The sequence below is a fragment of the Trachypithecus francoisi genome, unplaced genomic scaffold (assembly GCF_009764315.1).
Source record: "Trachypithecus francoisi isolate TF-2019V2 unplaced genomic scaffold, Tfra_2.0 Lachesis_group7, whole genome shotgun sequence".
Classification (NCBI taxonomy): Eukaryota; Metazoa; Chordata; class Mammalia; order Primates; family Cercopithecidae; genus Trachypithecus; species Trachypithecus francoisi.
The window spans coordinates 57,494,705-57,510,292 of record NW_022681472.1 but is presented as its reverse complement, the minus strand read 5'-3'; the positions used below and the strand labels follow the sequence as shown (position 1 = coordinate 57,510,292).

The 15,588-nt window shown below is 38.1% G+C and overlaps 1 protein-coding gene and 1 pseudogene across 1 annotated transcript in view; one reads left to right on the top strand and one right to left on the bottom strand.

Moving 5' to 3' along the window:
* GRHL2 (grainyhead like transcription factor 2) overlaps positions 1-15,588 on the bottom strand; it is a 199,707-nt gene that overhangs the window by 106,792 nt on the left and 77,327 nt on the right. Inside the window, exon 5 of the mRNA XM_033203375.1 lies at positions 3,256-3,311. Within this exon, the coding sequence (XP_033059266.1) occupies positions 3,256-3,311 (56 nt within the window). The remainder of the gene's footprint in view (positions 1-3,255; positions 3,312-15,588) is intronic.
* On the top strand, positions 6,410-12,876 carry LOC117079588 (annotated as a pseudogene).

Here is a 15,588-nt window from a genome sequence, read left to right as displayed (position 1 = left end):
GCTTTTTTGACCAATTTCACATCAATAGCATTTCACATCAATATTAACCAATGTTTACTGTTTCAGAGACAAAACACAGCATATGGCAAAAGAGATGAGACCAGACCAAAGGTCATTGCTAGTGCAACGTATAGTACATTTCTAATAGTGGCCCATAAACCAGATGGTTTGGAAGGGGAGAAAGTCCACGATATGCCTGGCCAATTGTGCAAGAAAAAGCTCTACCAGGAGAACCCCTGGTAAATCTTAGCTGGCAATTAGGTAATGCTCGAAGCTTAAGAATGAATAGAATTTGCCATTTTTACCCTAACAACAAAACAACGAAATAAATAATTTTGTTCAATTCATGTCTATACCTAACCTTTTTTTGTTTTGTTTTGTTGTCTAACCAAGGTGTTACAGATTGCTGTATCTTACTATAAAGCATCTCAAAACATGAAAATCCAAAACTCAAACATTCACCTGAGAATCTAGTTCCCTAATAACAGGGAGTACTTTTTGTCTTTTGCTTCTTGCTTTCAAGCCTGCAGAAGAACTCATGGCAGGGTTGTTCAAAATCAGGGGTTTGCAAATGATGGCCCATAGGCCAAATCCATCTGACTGCCTGTTTTTGTAAATAAAGTCTATTGGAACACAACTGCACTCACTTGTTTACATATTGTCTATGACTGCTTTCGTACTACAACAGCAAAGTTGAGTTGTTGTGGTAGAGATGATAGCCTGCTAAACCTCAAATTCTTACTCTCTAGTTCATTACAGAAAAAGTGTGCAGATTCCTGCTCTAAATAGTGTCCCTCATATTTTTTTAAAACATGATATAATTTACAAAAGATAAACACTGATTTTTCCCAACTCCAAAGAGAATATCAATCATTTAAAATAACACAACAGGTATGAACTACAATCATTTTTTGTTTAACACATTCATTCAGAAATATTTATTTCTGCTATACTGCAGGACAGCATACAGTGACAATCCAATAACAAACAGTGCGTATTTTCTAGATCATCAGAAACTCTCCATTGAGTTTATTTTTTTAGCTCTTTTATTTCAAAGTCTTTGGAAGGCTGGGCACAAAAATGACTCAAACTTTGTCTCTGAAAATGGCTTCCTGACAGGATTATGGGGGGTTCTTGCTTTCTATGTTAAATATTTCTGTAATGTTTTATTTATTTTTGAACTTTTATGATGACAAAAAAATCTGAAGGGCAGAATAATATTCCCCTTTTATGATAAAAAATCTTAGGCTTAAGCTAATAAACTAAGCAAATTCCAGAATATGTGTCTTAAAAGAAGTTGGGAAATAAATCATTCAAAACAGAAGTGATTCCATTGTCATTTTGTCTGAAAAAGCAATTTCAATGCAGTGCCATTGAATCATAGCATTTTAGACCCAGACAGGATATTAGGAATCACCTAGACCAGTAGCTTGCGTCTTGTCTAGGGCACAGACTGCTTTGAAAACATGAAGAAAGCAGTGAACTTTCCTGCCCAGATAAAGACACTTATGAAGACAAACGATTTTTAATATAATTTCAGGGATTTGTGTCCATCAAGCCTGCCCATAACACAGGATAAAAACCTGAGATTCAGCCCACCTTCCTCGTTTTGCAGCTAAGGGGAGGCTAAGAGACATGCTCACTCTGCTGGACCATGGCAGCAGTGGAAAGAGAAACTAGGTCAAGTCACTGGTTAGGTCCTTGCTCTTCCCACTGGCCTGGCAGCTGCTGACATGGTACTTTGGATTTACAGCATGCAAATTAGACTCTTATTCCCACATTTTAGAAGGCAATTTCAAGTCTAGTCTTCCCTGCCTCCTGCTTCCTGCCCCATCTCCACAACACACTCCAAATTCTAAATAAGATGATCTGGGAAGGATGAGTGGGGAGCCTGAGATTGGAACCAGAGGACTTTAAGAGGAAACCAAGAGAATGGAAGAGGGCCATATGCGTACAAGCAAAGGGGCAAGAAACATAGTGGGAGATGGGATTTTAAGTAAAGAGGGACCAAAACATAGAGGGCCCTGATGACCTTCATAAGGAATTTGAGTTCAGTTCTGCCTGAAATGATGAAATACTTGGTAAGTTTTGTAAATGGGGGAGATAAATTCATTCCTTGCCACTTTCTCGCTCTCTCTTTTTTAATTTTTTTAAATGTAATGGCGTCTTACTGTGTTGGCCAGGCTGGTCTTGAACTTCTGAGCTCAAGTGATCCTCCCACCTCAGCCTCCCAAAGTGCTGGATTACAGGCATGAGCCACTACGCCCAGCTGCCATTCTCTCCTGTCTTCAGACATGAGCATAACCAAGGTCTTAAAACATGACTCTTCTACCTGGAATGTTCTTAATCTTCCTTCTTTCCTTAGAAAACACCTGCTATTAACCCTTCAAGATGCAGCTCAAATGCCACTTCCTGTGAATATTTGCCCTCAACCCCACACACCTTCCTACTCCCACACACATGTGCAGGACTATAGGTCCATTTAACTCTGTTTATATATCTCCATAGCAGGACTCATCTCTTAGCAAATGTTTTTCAATTTGTCTGTCATCACATTTGTCTCCTTCAAAAGTGTATGGACCTCTTGTAAGGGGAGATTATATCTTATCCCCAATCCTACTCACACTGCTGCACATGGAAGGCACCTGAGTGCATGATAGCTGGTAGCTGGCTATGTGCACAGTGGAACAAAAAAGAAGTGTTGGCAGGGAGATCCAATGTATTGCAATAGCTCAGGAGAAAGTTGACAAGGATAATTTGGAAAAGAGATGACAAGTGGAACAAACAATTCAGCATTTGGCAAGTGCTGAGAAAGTCCAACAGAAAAGAAGCCAAATCCTTTACCTCTAGCTGGGGTGGCTTGGAAAATGGCTACATCATTAGCCACAATAGGAAATAAAAGCAGAACACCAGGTGTGAAACAAGTAGAAGAGGAGGGAAAGAAGAAAAAAAGATAGAGCTTCATATTACACTTGTTGGGCTGGAAGCACATGAGTATGAGGTTCAGAGGAACACCTAAGAAGGAATATCTAACCAATAGAAGGAAGAAAAGGGGTGTAGGCCCCAGAAAATTGGTCAATACTGGAAATAATGATATAGAAGTCCTTTGTATAAAGAAAAAAGCACTGAGGCAAAGGAAATCACACTGTTCTTTAAAAGTTTACAAAGAAAAAAGGTTTAAAGGTATAACTTGAAGGTACATTTAAAGGGTTATCAGTTAATCAGTTTCTAAGGATGCATCTCCTGGTAACTCACCTTGATGTCTGATCATACATGTACTCCTCAGCCCCAACTGAAGCACTCCGAAATTTCTGCAAAATATGAGTCATTGGAATTAAAACAAGTAGGTAAGTCATTATGCAAAAATGATAATAATAAATGTATTCTAACTATTTTATTCTCTCACTAGAAAAGAAAGTTATATATTTGATATTATGTTTTTCAGCTACAGCAAAAGTAGTCATAGAACTCACCTACCACCTCCTCACTTAGAGCTACACTCAACAGAAAATACATTTGTGCTTTGTATGTTATTCACGTGTTCACAGGTGTTCCTACAGTGTTTGAGGTACTGGAAGCTGTTTCCTCAAATACATAATACATCTCTGCCATTTGCTATTGTCTCCAACACTTATTCCAAATGTCATGAATTCTGAATTAACAGAACATGAATTACACAGAGGTCATATAGCACAGCAAATAGCAATACAGTAGAATGGTTAAGAACATAGTTTCTGGAGCAAGATTGTATAGGGTCAAGTTCTACCTCTTTTACCTGCTACCTATATAAAATGAGGCAAATGCTATATTTTCTTCATCTATAATATTTCTATTTGTAATAAATAGAAGAATTAAATAAGTTTTAAAAAGTACTAAGAATAGGCTGGGCATGGTGACTCATGCCTATAATCCCACACTTTGGGAGGCCAAGGCAGGAGAATTGCTTGAAGCCAGGAGCTTCAGACCAGCCTGGACAATAAAGCAAGACCTGTCTTGACAAAATATAAAATAAAATAAAATTAGCTGTGTGTGGTGGCTCATGCCCGTAGTCCCAGCTACCCAGAAAGTTGAGGCAGGAGCATCTCTTGAGACCAAGAGTTCAAGGCTGCAGTGAGCTACCATCACATCACTTGAGTCCAGCCTGAGTGATAGGCTGGAGTGCCTATCAAGACCCTATATTCTTAAAAAAAAAAAAAAAGTTACTAAGAATAGAGCCTGGTACATAGTGAGCACTATGTACGTGTATAAATACTATTATAAAGTAATAGTTTGACCCTATTCAGTGCCCTTCTCTAAGGATCTTCATTATCACAATATTATAAGAGTAGGTTTTCTGGGGAAACTAAGTTTAGTGTTACACACAAAGAAGCTTGGGTCTCAAGATGTTCAATTGTATGCACAGTACATATAGGATGTGCTTTGCTACGTTTTAGAACCTTTTCAAAAGTAGATGACCAAAAGCCCTAATTCTTGATCTGAAGTGAATATTGTAGAATGCGGATGAAAAAGCATTTCATTGACCACATATCTGGTTCTTTCACTATGACCATTTTTCAAGTGTCTCGTCCTAAGAAATAACCTTCCTGTCTCTCATTTCTGTGCAATAAACTTACATTCTTTGACCAGCATTTCAAGGGTTTCCTTCTAAAGGAGAAATGTTATCACAGCTATTTTCCAAACTTCCTCACAACCCCTAACCATCATCTCTGGAATTCAGCATACCTTATATCATAGTTTCCATACATATTTATGATCCTTCTTCTTATCCAGTCTTACTCCTTGAATTCAAGAAGATGATCTTCCCTTCGAACTTTACCCAGACGAATCCCATGAACATTGCCCAAATACTTGTTGGCTGATTAAATAATCATGACAGAGAATCAAAGGTACAGATTTGTGTTTCTTTTGCAATCAATTAGGTAATCAGCAAAGCATTCAATGGGAATTTTCTGGGGCTTCACCATCTGCTTTGGTGCCAGAAGAAACACACAATTATATATAACACTGTCCTGGCCTCAGAGAGATAAAAATTGGTTGAGGGGTTGGAACACATTCACATTAAAAAAAAAAAAAACTAAAATACAGCAAATGACTGTATATGAAAGTCTATGTTGAATCATCATTCATTCATGTGTCTTGACTGGAAAAGCATAGAATGGGCATTGCCAGGAAAGGAAGATCAGCACAATTATAGGGGGATTTCATAGAGCTGGTGAGCTTCACTGTGACCCTTGGAAGCCAAAGACAGCCTGGATTAACTGAAGGAACTGAGAGAAAGTAACCCAAGCAAGAGAAGGCCACCATGAGTCAAGACAAAAATGATGACTACAAATGTGGTGCATACATGAGACCAAGGACACAGGCCTTGCCTGGTTATTTAGTAGGAGCTTGAAAATTTAGGTCTTGCTGCCCAATATGGTAGCCCCTAGCTCCATGTGCTATTTAAATTTAAGTTGATTAGATTGATACATTTAAACTTTCGGTTCCTCAGTCAACTAGTCGCATTTCAAGTACTACATTCACACATTGGCTAGTGACTAACGTTGGATAGTATTAAAAAATTTTCCATCATTGCAGAAGGTTCTACTGGACAGACTGATTTAGGAAAATGTATTTACATTTAATATGGTCAGGAATTAGAAAATTTTGGAGTGGGAGGTAATATGATGAAAAAAATATTTAAAGGAGTGACTTGGAGACACGGATGCATTTCCAAAGTCTTTGCTTGAAGGAATATGCAGTAACCCATACAAACCATGGTGAATCAGCATTAGTATACATGGCAAGAATGGATTACCATCCATGCCATAGATTTCTGCAGTCTGAGGATAGGCTAGCCTCCTAAAGCATATTGGACTTGTAAATTCTGTGGTTCTAATTCCCCAGATGGCGCGAGAAGGTATGATACTACAAATCTTCAGACTCAGAAAAATTCAAATATGTGCTGGCTGAAATACAGAATCCCACTTCAATGCATAAATGCATGAGGATAAGAACTGTGAAAAAATAAATGTTTTTCCTAGTTCCATGTTATAGTAGTGGTGACTACTGCAGTTACCATGTTACAAGCCTAGATATTACTTTTCATTTAGTTGAAAATTTTTTCTTCAATTCTGTTACATTAGCTTTATAATTGTAAAAGAATTAAATGGATAGTGTACCTAGAAAACATCACCATCCTTTAGATGAGATCTGATTACATTGATGGGTTATATGGCTATAAATGAATTAGTATTAGGAATTAGAACCAAAATGCTCAGGTTGTTCTGGAAACAGTTATCAAGTTTCCACAGTTGTTTGGAGACCTATTAATATAATTTGTAGAATGCCAAAAGGCAGTCAGACAGCCAACATCACTGTATTTTACTGTGACTTGATATAGTGCATCTATAAATTTGAACCCGGAAAAATGATAGTAAAGAAGGTATGATAACATATATTTGATAGATTACTCTTAAAGGACCTTGGACATCAGACAATCGTAAACATATTTAAATCTCAAATATTGGAATTCTGTTCTTTCTCTTGCGTTGTGGAAACGAGCTATCTGGTAAGAATATGTCTCAAAAAGACAATGTTTCTTTAACTGTATGGAAATCATAAATTGCTAAACGATATCTTGTCTTTGACTAGCCACTAATTTTTTAGGTCCCATCATTTATTCATTCACTCTTTGAATAAACATTTACTGAACATTTACTTTATATCAGGCACTGTGCTCAGTGCTACAGATACAGCGGTGAACAAAAGGAGACTATGTCTCTGCTCTCATGAAGCTTCTGGTCAAGTAGGAAAAAACACTAATCAAACAATTGTTTATGTTTAAAAACTACAAACTGTGCAGGCATTCTGAAGAAGAGCAACAGTTCTATATGAGCTTATCACATTCACTGCTATGAGAAAGCAAAAATTGGCACCACTGGCAGTCAACCTTAATGTTCCTAACAGAGTGCAATGCTTCCAGAGAAACATGGATAAAGTCGACAGGAGGTAAGCAGTGCTTCCAACAGAGCCCCAGGAGATAATAACACAATAACAAGGTGAATAATGCTCCCTCCTTCTGAACAATGATCATGAGATACCCAGTTTCTGGGTGTCCCTACATCTTGACAGTATCCAATTCAGAGCTGCTTGTCACTTCTGTAATCCCTCCTTGGACTCATCCAGCACATGACCAAACATTATGAAGAGCTCTCAACTCTCCCTGACTGAGATGCTGGTAAGGGTCTCCTGCTGAGGCAGGCTAAATAAGCGTAACTTTGACTACGGATGTGTTCGTGGTGCTCTCTGTGGTGGTGGATTTAGATACAAAGAAAACTGACTCCAGTAGGAATTGGAGTAAGAGAAAAAAAAAAGGGGGCTTCCCTAAGGAAGTTACACAGAAGGAAGGGTATAGAAAGGTAGTAAAGAATACTCTAGGACAGTATTGTCCAATAGGGTCTTGTGCAATGATGGAAGTGTTCTATATTTTCACTGTCCAATATGGTAGCCTCTAGCTGCATGTACATGTAAAACATAGTCAGTGGGACTGATGGACTGAATTCTTCATTTTATTTCATTTTAATAATCACACATGGCTAGTGGCTATGGTATTATACAGCTCAGTTCTAGCCCATGGACCAACATACACATAGGTCCTGAGTCAGAAGGGGGCATATGAGGCTTACAGAACCTATTGGAGCCTAGAGCAGAGGATAGAAGGAGGAAAGTTGTATGAGACAAGATGGGAGAAGCATTGGAGACACAGACTCCGCAATGCCTCGTAAACCTGTTAAAGACTTAGATCTTTAACTGGGCTCAGTGGCTTATGCCTGTAATCTCAGCACTTTGGGAGGCCGAGGTGGGCAGATCACTTGGGGTCAGGAGTTCAAGACTAGCCTGGCCAACAAGGCAAAACCCTGTCTCTACTAAAAATACAAAAATTAGCTGGGCATGCTGGTGCCATGCCTGTAGTCCCAGCTACTCCAGAGGGTGAGGTAGGAGAATCGCTTGAACCCGGGTGGCGGAGGTTGCAGTGAGCTGAGATAGCACCAGTACAGCCTGGGCAACAGAGTAAGACTCCATCTCCAAAAAAAAAAAAAAAAAAATTAGATCTTTATCCGAAGAGCAGTGGGATCTAAGTGAGGGGGTGGAATGATCAGATTTCCATATTGAAAAGACTATCATAGGTACAGTGTACAAAAGCAGAAATGGCAGTATTAGAGGCCAGAGATAGTGACAGCTTGGGCCAGTATGGTGAAGTACAGTGGAGACAAATGGATGAATTTCAGAGATGTTAAGAATGTAAAATGGATAGAATTGATAATGGATTAGATGAACGGAAGGGAGAGCTTGAGCAGCCAGAAGGATGGCGGTGCCACTTATGAAGGTGGAGAGCACAAGGGGAACATGGGGGAGGATCATAAGTTAGACTTGGGATAAGTAAAAAAATCAAATGGGCAGTTAGATATAATAAAGATTATTAGTTCAGAAGAGAGGACCAGGCTGGAGAATAAAATTAGAAGGTCTTTTGGACACAGATTGATAACTGAAGCTGTGGATATGAAGCCAAGGGCATTTGCAAGAGGGAAGAGTGATCAATAGTGTCAAATGGTGCTGCAAAGTTAAATAACAGCTTTAACAGAACTGGGATATTCATAGATGTTCTATGCATGAGGTGGGTAAATGCCCTGTTAATCTAAATAATGCGTGATCCAGTCTTATCAACTTTGACTACACATAGAGAGATTTAAATCTTCCTAAGGTATAAAATGTGTATGCCAGAGATTTTCTAAAATTTTGCCTGATGTTAAAACACATTAACAAAATGATAGAAATTTGGTGTTATCATAGCCACTGCATCATATGTTTAAGATAAACATAATAAAACTGTGCATTAATCAGAAGTGAAGCCATGATCCAATTTAGTAGATGAATCAACATTTTTGAGATTTTATCCTTTAAATGTGTGGGGGATAACGGACTACCAGTTGTCAATCAATCAAGTTGGATAGGGTTTAGATCCAGGATCACTTCCAGTTTCAGACTAGATGAATATAAAATCAATGGACTAATGATCAGACATCTATCCAGATAATGACAAATAGTCATTCTTTGCTTTCATTTCAAGATGCTCTGCAAACTATGTTAATTCTACAAATAATGTGCCTGGAGTTGAATTATGAACATCAGACACAGTAGAGCCGTCTGATGTTCACTCATAAATAATTCTCAATTCTTGAGCACATGGGAGGACTAATGGGAGAATTAAACTTCTTGGCCCTCTTGCAGTTAGGTTGATCATGTGGCTAGTTTTAGCCAATGAAATGTGAGATGGTGCAGTTGCGCCGTTTTCAGGTCAGCTAGTCAATATGACTAAAGTCAGTAAAGTATGACTTTACTAGTCAGTATGCCATCTCCACGGCCTCCCTTCCTCTGCTGGGGAGATACTAGAAACCACACAGAGATGATAATGTCACACGATACAGGGCCCCTGGATTCCTGAGTCACTAATTGGAAGAGAGCTGTACAGACATGCATCAGTATTTTTATTAGCAAGAAATAATACTTTATTGTATTAAATCACTGAGATCTTGGTGTTCCTTTGTTCCTAAACCAAAAACTATTGTTAACTAACTTACAGAAACCTGTAGTACAGAATAAACAAATTCTTCCTTCCATTTTGATTTCTTATTATGATTACATATCTATATGATTTTTGATAAAAAATCTTTCCATCTTTTAATTTTTAAATATTTCTTAAAACATTTTTGGTCTTAATTACCACTCCATTGTATATTTATCAACTATACTCTTTGCTTATTAGTGGCACGATCTTCGGTTTGTTTCTTAACCTCTCTGAACCTCTGTCTCTTCATTTGTAAAATGGGAAAAATAATGCACCTTCCTTGTAGGATGGTAGTAAGGATTAGATGTAAAATGAGTAAGCCTTGGTGCCTGACACAGAGTAGAACTCAGTAAATGGCATCTAGCATTATTTCCCTTCACACATACAGACAGATTGTAAGCTTCTAGCAGAAACTAGGCATGCCTTTTGCCCTAAGCTTCCACATCACCACAGTGCCTAATACCCAGTATCAATCAACAAGTACTTGCCAAAAGTTATTACAAAGAGGATGTAGAATAAAAGGTAGATCAAATTAGCTAAAATTCATCCATTAAAGTGCTTTTTGGGATCAAATGGCAAAATAAATTTGATTATTCAACAAGGGTTCTAGATATTTTAATAGTTTGCCTAGAATAAACGAGTTTAGACAAATTTTCCTTAATGAAATTTTCTTTTTTTTTTTTTTTTTTTTTTTTTTTTTGAGACGGAGTCTTGCTCTGCCACCCAGGCTGGAGTGCAGTGGCCGGCTCTCAGCTCACTGCAAGCTCCGCCTCCCGGGTTCACGCCATTCTCCTGTCTCAGCCTCCCGAGTACCTGGGACTACAGGCGCCCACCTCGTCGCCCGGCTAGTTTTTTGTATTTTTTAGTAGAGACGGGGTTTCACCGTATTACCCAGGATAGTCTCGATCTCCTGACCTCATGATCCGCCCGTCTCGGCCTCCCAAAGTGCTGGGATTACAGGCTTGAGCCACCGCGCCCGGCCCTTAATGAAATTTTCTTGGTGAAATTACTCTGAAATCACTTATTCTTATAACCAGTTAGCAATGAAATAGCTAACAATCATAGTAGGTCATTCGATTTAATTTACATCAGGCTGAAATACAACATGCCATGTAAACACTGATTTCCAAGACAAGGAAAGCAGCTCCACCAAAATCAGTGGGAACAGTCTTTATACTTAGTTTCTGGTATGTTTCTTTACTTTCTCATCTACTTCAAAATAAAGCCCAAAATACAATAGCTTCCTTTCACAAGACTCTTTATCTACAATACAAACATAACTGATAACACATCCCGCAAATAGCATGATGATTCCGTTGACATTGGACCACGTCCATACACTATTCTGTGACTAATGGAATATTTCTACACTGTGTGAGAAAATACATCAGTGGCAATCTTTTGGTGAAAAAGCATGTACCTCACATGGGATTGTGCAGTGATAATTTCAGTTATTTGCTTTTCTACAGAAGCACCCCTGACTACTTGAGAGCAAATCAAATAATCAACAATACCAAAGACTCTACAAGATCCTTCACTCAGTTTAAAAAAACAAAGAAAGAAAGTTTATTAACTATTTTAAGCAATATGATACAGGAAGCTAAGAAAGGTAATTTTAAGACCATTTTTTAAATTTAAAGGGCATTGAAAGTTTGATTATAAAGCTACCAGAACCCAAGAAATACGACAGCCTCTTAAGGACAAGGAATTTATCATATGTCACTTTTGTCACTCCCTGATTCCACAGAATATAGCAGGCACTCAGAAATAACTGGTGCCAGGAGTGGCAGGGCTGCTAGTGCAACTTCTATGACCTAGTATAGAAAAGTTGCTCTCTGCAACTTTGCAGAGAGTTAGTCCCTGCTCACCAACCTTTCGCACTCTTTGCTTACCTGAAAGATAAAAAAAAAAATCTGAGATGGATCAAGGACAGTCAGATATTTTTTAAAAGATTTTGGTGAATCACTGTCTTAAGCAATGGAACTATTGAGAATCAGAAGGCCCCAGTCTTCTCTGAGTGTGTAGTCATATGGTTAAGGATTTAGGTCCTGAAACCAGATAGCTTAGGTTGAGTCCTATCTCTCCCACTTACTGCTAAATGACCATGAGCATACTTATGCTCTCTGACCCTCAGTTTCCTCATTGAGAATATAGAGATGACAATAATAGTACCTAGCACAAAGGGCTTTTGTAAGGCTTATATATCACTTAGGATGATGCCCAGCACATAGTGAGTACCCATCAAATGTTCATTATTTTTAAATATTATTACTTAAAGATAAAATCTCAAGCTCAGGTAGCTGCATTTTTCCCCAGTGGAAATTAAATAGGCAGCAGGCTAAAGATATTATCATGCTGCCACTACACTTGCTCCTCTTTAGGAAATTGGAAAACCACACATTCTCTCCTTCTGCCATTGTCTTTTATTGGCTCAGGTGGGCTGAAAAATAGGGAACCAATGACCCTTATCTTGAATGCAGAGGCCGTGCTCCTAAACAGTGAAGAAGCTGATCTGAGCTAATAAAAATACACATTACATATTCTAGGTCAAAATTTGGAAAAGGTACCAACAATTATATCATAAATTGCTGTTTTAGCAAGATCCCAAGGCAATTCAATAAATACAAGATCATCTTTTTAATAAACCATGCTGGAAATGAAACCAGTATGGCTGGATATCAGTATGGAGAAAAGGGTCTCAATCCTTACCTCACACCATATATAAAAGTCACATCGTGTCTCAAGCTTGGTGTTTGGTCGGTGGGGACCCACACATGTTCAACATGTGTATCAAGAAGTGTTGTGTTCAGGGCCCATCTACCCTGGCCATGGCATGATGTTCATCCACAATAATTGCAAGGTGTTCAGATTTTGCAAATCTAAACGTCATAAAAACTTCAAAAAGAAGTGCAATCCTCACAAAGTTAGGTGAACCAAAGCATTCCAGAAAGCAGCTGGTAAAGAGCTTACAGTGTATAATTCATTTGAATTTGAAAAACGTGGAAATGAACCTATCAAATACCAGTGAGAGCTATGGAATAAAACTATTGATGCAATGAAGAGAGTTGAAGAAATCAAACAGAAATGCCAGGCTAAATTTATAATGAACAGATTGAAGAAAAATAAAGAGCTATGAAGTTCAGGATATCAAAGAAGTCAAGCAAAACATCCATCTTATCTGAGCTCCCCTTGCAGGCAAAGGGAAGCAGTTGAAAGAGAAAATGGTACAACAGTTACAAGAGGATGTGGATGTGGAAGATGCTTCTTAGAAATCTCTGTAACCACTTCTTTTATGCACATTTGAAAATGCCCTTTGGAGACTTGGAACTGCTAAATTATTATTTTTTACATAAAGTCACTTAAATGAAAAGTGATTAAAACATATCTTTCCTACATTTCCATCTACAAAACATCAGATATTATGGATATTAGATTGCATCTCAGTGTTAAATTTTTACTGACAGATGTACTTATGTAAATCATGAAAATTCTACTTATAACTATAGAAGTGAATTGTGGATGTAAAATGGTTATGCCATTTGGATAATGGCACTAGGCAGCATTTGTATAATAACTAATGGCAAAAATTCATGGCTAGTGATGTATAAAATAAAACATTCTTTGCAGTAAAATATTCCCTTTATTAATGTTACAGAAGGGGGATACAACAAGGAACTAACAATTTGTATGACAGTGTCAAATGTTATTTTTATTTTAGTATTTCCTATTTGGTTTATTTGCACCTTAGAAGAGCATAATGACATTGTTTGATGAAACCTAATCATGCTGGACTGTTTTGACCTGGTTTAACCCTTCTGATAGGTAGTTGTGGATGCTGGGGATGAGAACTGAATAATCTTTGCCTGGATTGACACTATACTCTAGAATTTCCACTTTGGAGAATGCTCAGTTCTAACTTGTGATTTCTGGTAGAACAAACTTTATTTTTCTAGCCTAGTAATGATCTAGAAGCAGAGGAATCCTAGTGCCTTTTTAAAGTTATTTTGTGGTTTTCTTTTAAAAAGCTCCTGTTTTTGGAAAGTAGAATTTATAGGTACAACATCTGTTCATTATTTGCACATAAAATAAAACCATTTAAGGCCGGTCGCGGTGGCTCACGCCTGTAATCCCAGCACTTTGGGAGGTCGAGGCGGGTGGATCACGAGGTCGGGAGATCAAGACCATCCTGGCTAACACGGTGAAACCCCGTCTCTACGAAAAAATACAAAAAGCTAGCCAGGCGAGGTGGCGGGCGCCTGTAGTCCCAGCTACTCGGGAGGCTGAGGTAGGAGAATGGCGTGAACCTGGGAGGCAGAGCTTGCAGTGAGCCGAGATCACACCACTGCACTCCAGCCTGGGAGACAGAGCCAGACTCCATCTCAAAAAAAAAAAAAAAAAAAAAAAACCATTTAAAAAGTAAAAAAAAAAAGTTACTTCAGAATGAATCAGAAACCTACATGAAAGACATAAAACTAATAAACATCTAAAGAAAAACAGAAAAACAAAAAAGTGTGTGACATTGGATTAGGGAAAGATTTCTTAAATGATATAACAAATGTATAAACTATAAAAGATAACATTAATAAAGTAGACTTGATCAGATTAAATACATCACTCATGAAAAGATATACTTAAGAAAACAAAAAGGCTAGTGGAATGCAAAATATGTGACTAATGAAGGGCCTATATTCACATTATATAAAGAACTCTTACAACTTAATAAAAGGAAGAAAACTCAATTTAAAAATTGGACAAATAATTTGAACAGACACTTCACAAAGGAAGTTATAGGAAGGGCCAAATAAGTACATGAAATAATGTTCAACATCACCACATTTAAAAAAATGCAAATTGAAAGCACAGTGAGACACTATCACATATCCACTAAAAGAGCTGAAGTTTAAAAGTTACCATGTTTTGGCAAGGGTGTGGAAAACAGGGATAGTACCTTATAAAGTTAACCATACATGAGCCACATGGCCTAGCAATTCCAGCTCTAGGTATTTACCCGAGAGAAATGAAAGCATATGTCCACATTAAAATATAAACAGGAATGTCTATAGCAGCATTTTTCATAATAGCCAAAAGCTGGAAGCAACTAAATGTCCATCAACTAGTGACTAGCTATAGTGATATACACTCACTATGAACTACTGCTCGGCAATTTTAACAAACAACTATTACAACAAGCAACAAGGCTGGGCACAGTGGCTCACACCTCCATCCCAGCACTTTGGGAGGCCGAAGCAGGTGGATCACCTGAGGTCAGGAGTTCAAGACCAGCCCGGTAACATGGTGAAACCCTGTCTCTACTAAACACACACACACACACACACACACACACAATTTAGCCAGGCATGGTGGCACATGCCTGTAATCCCAGCAACTCAGGAGGCTGAGGCAGGAGAATCGCTTGAACCAGGGAGGCAGGGTTGCAGTGAGCCAAGATCTCGCCACTGCACTCCAGCCTGGGTGACACAGTGAGACTTCATCTCAAAAACAAACAAAAAACAAGCAACAACATAAATGAATCTCAAAAATATGCTAAGCAAAAAAAAGGCAACATAGGAGACTATATCCTCTATCACTTTATTTACATGAAATTTTAGATAAGGCAAAACTATAGTGACAGTAGGCAGATCCATGCTCTCCAAATGCAAGGTGAGCAGGCAAGACTTCAAGTGCAAAGAAGTTCAAGGAAATTTTCAGGGCAAGGGAACTTTCTATACCTAGATTCTGACGTTGGTTTCACAATTGTATACAATTACCAAAATTCTCAACTGTGCACTTAGAACTTCTGAATTTAAAACAAACAAGCAAAGTTAGTCCTATGAGCTCCTAAGAATCCATATTCTCTATTTGTAAGGTAGAAAGAATGCACACATACACACACTTAATTATTGATAACGCAAATTCTCCTTCTTGAGTATTCCATCAGGCAAGGTTTTTTAAAACTTTATTGGCTTGTTTTGCTTTGTTTT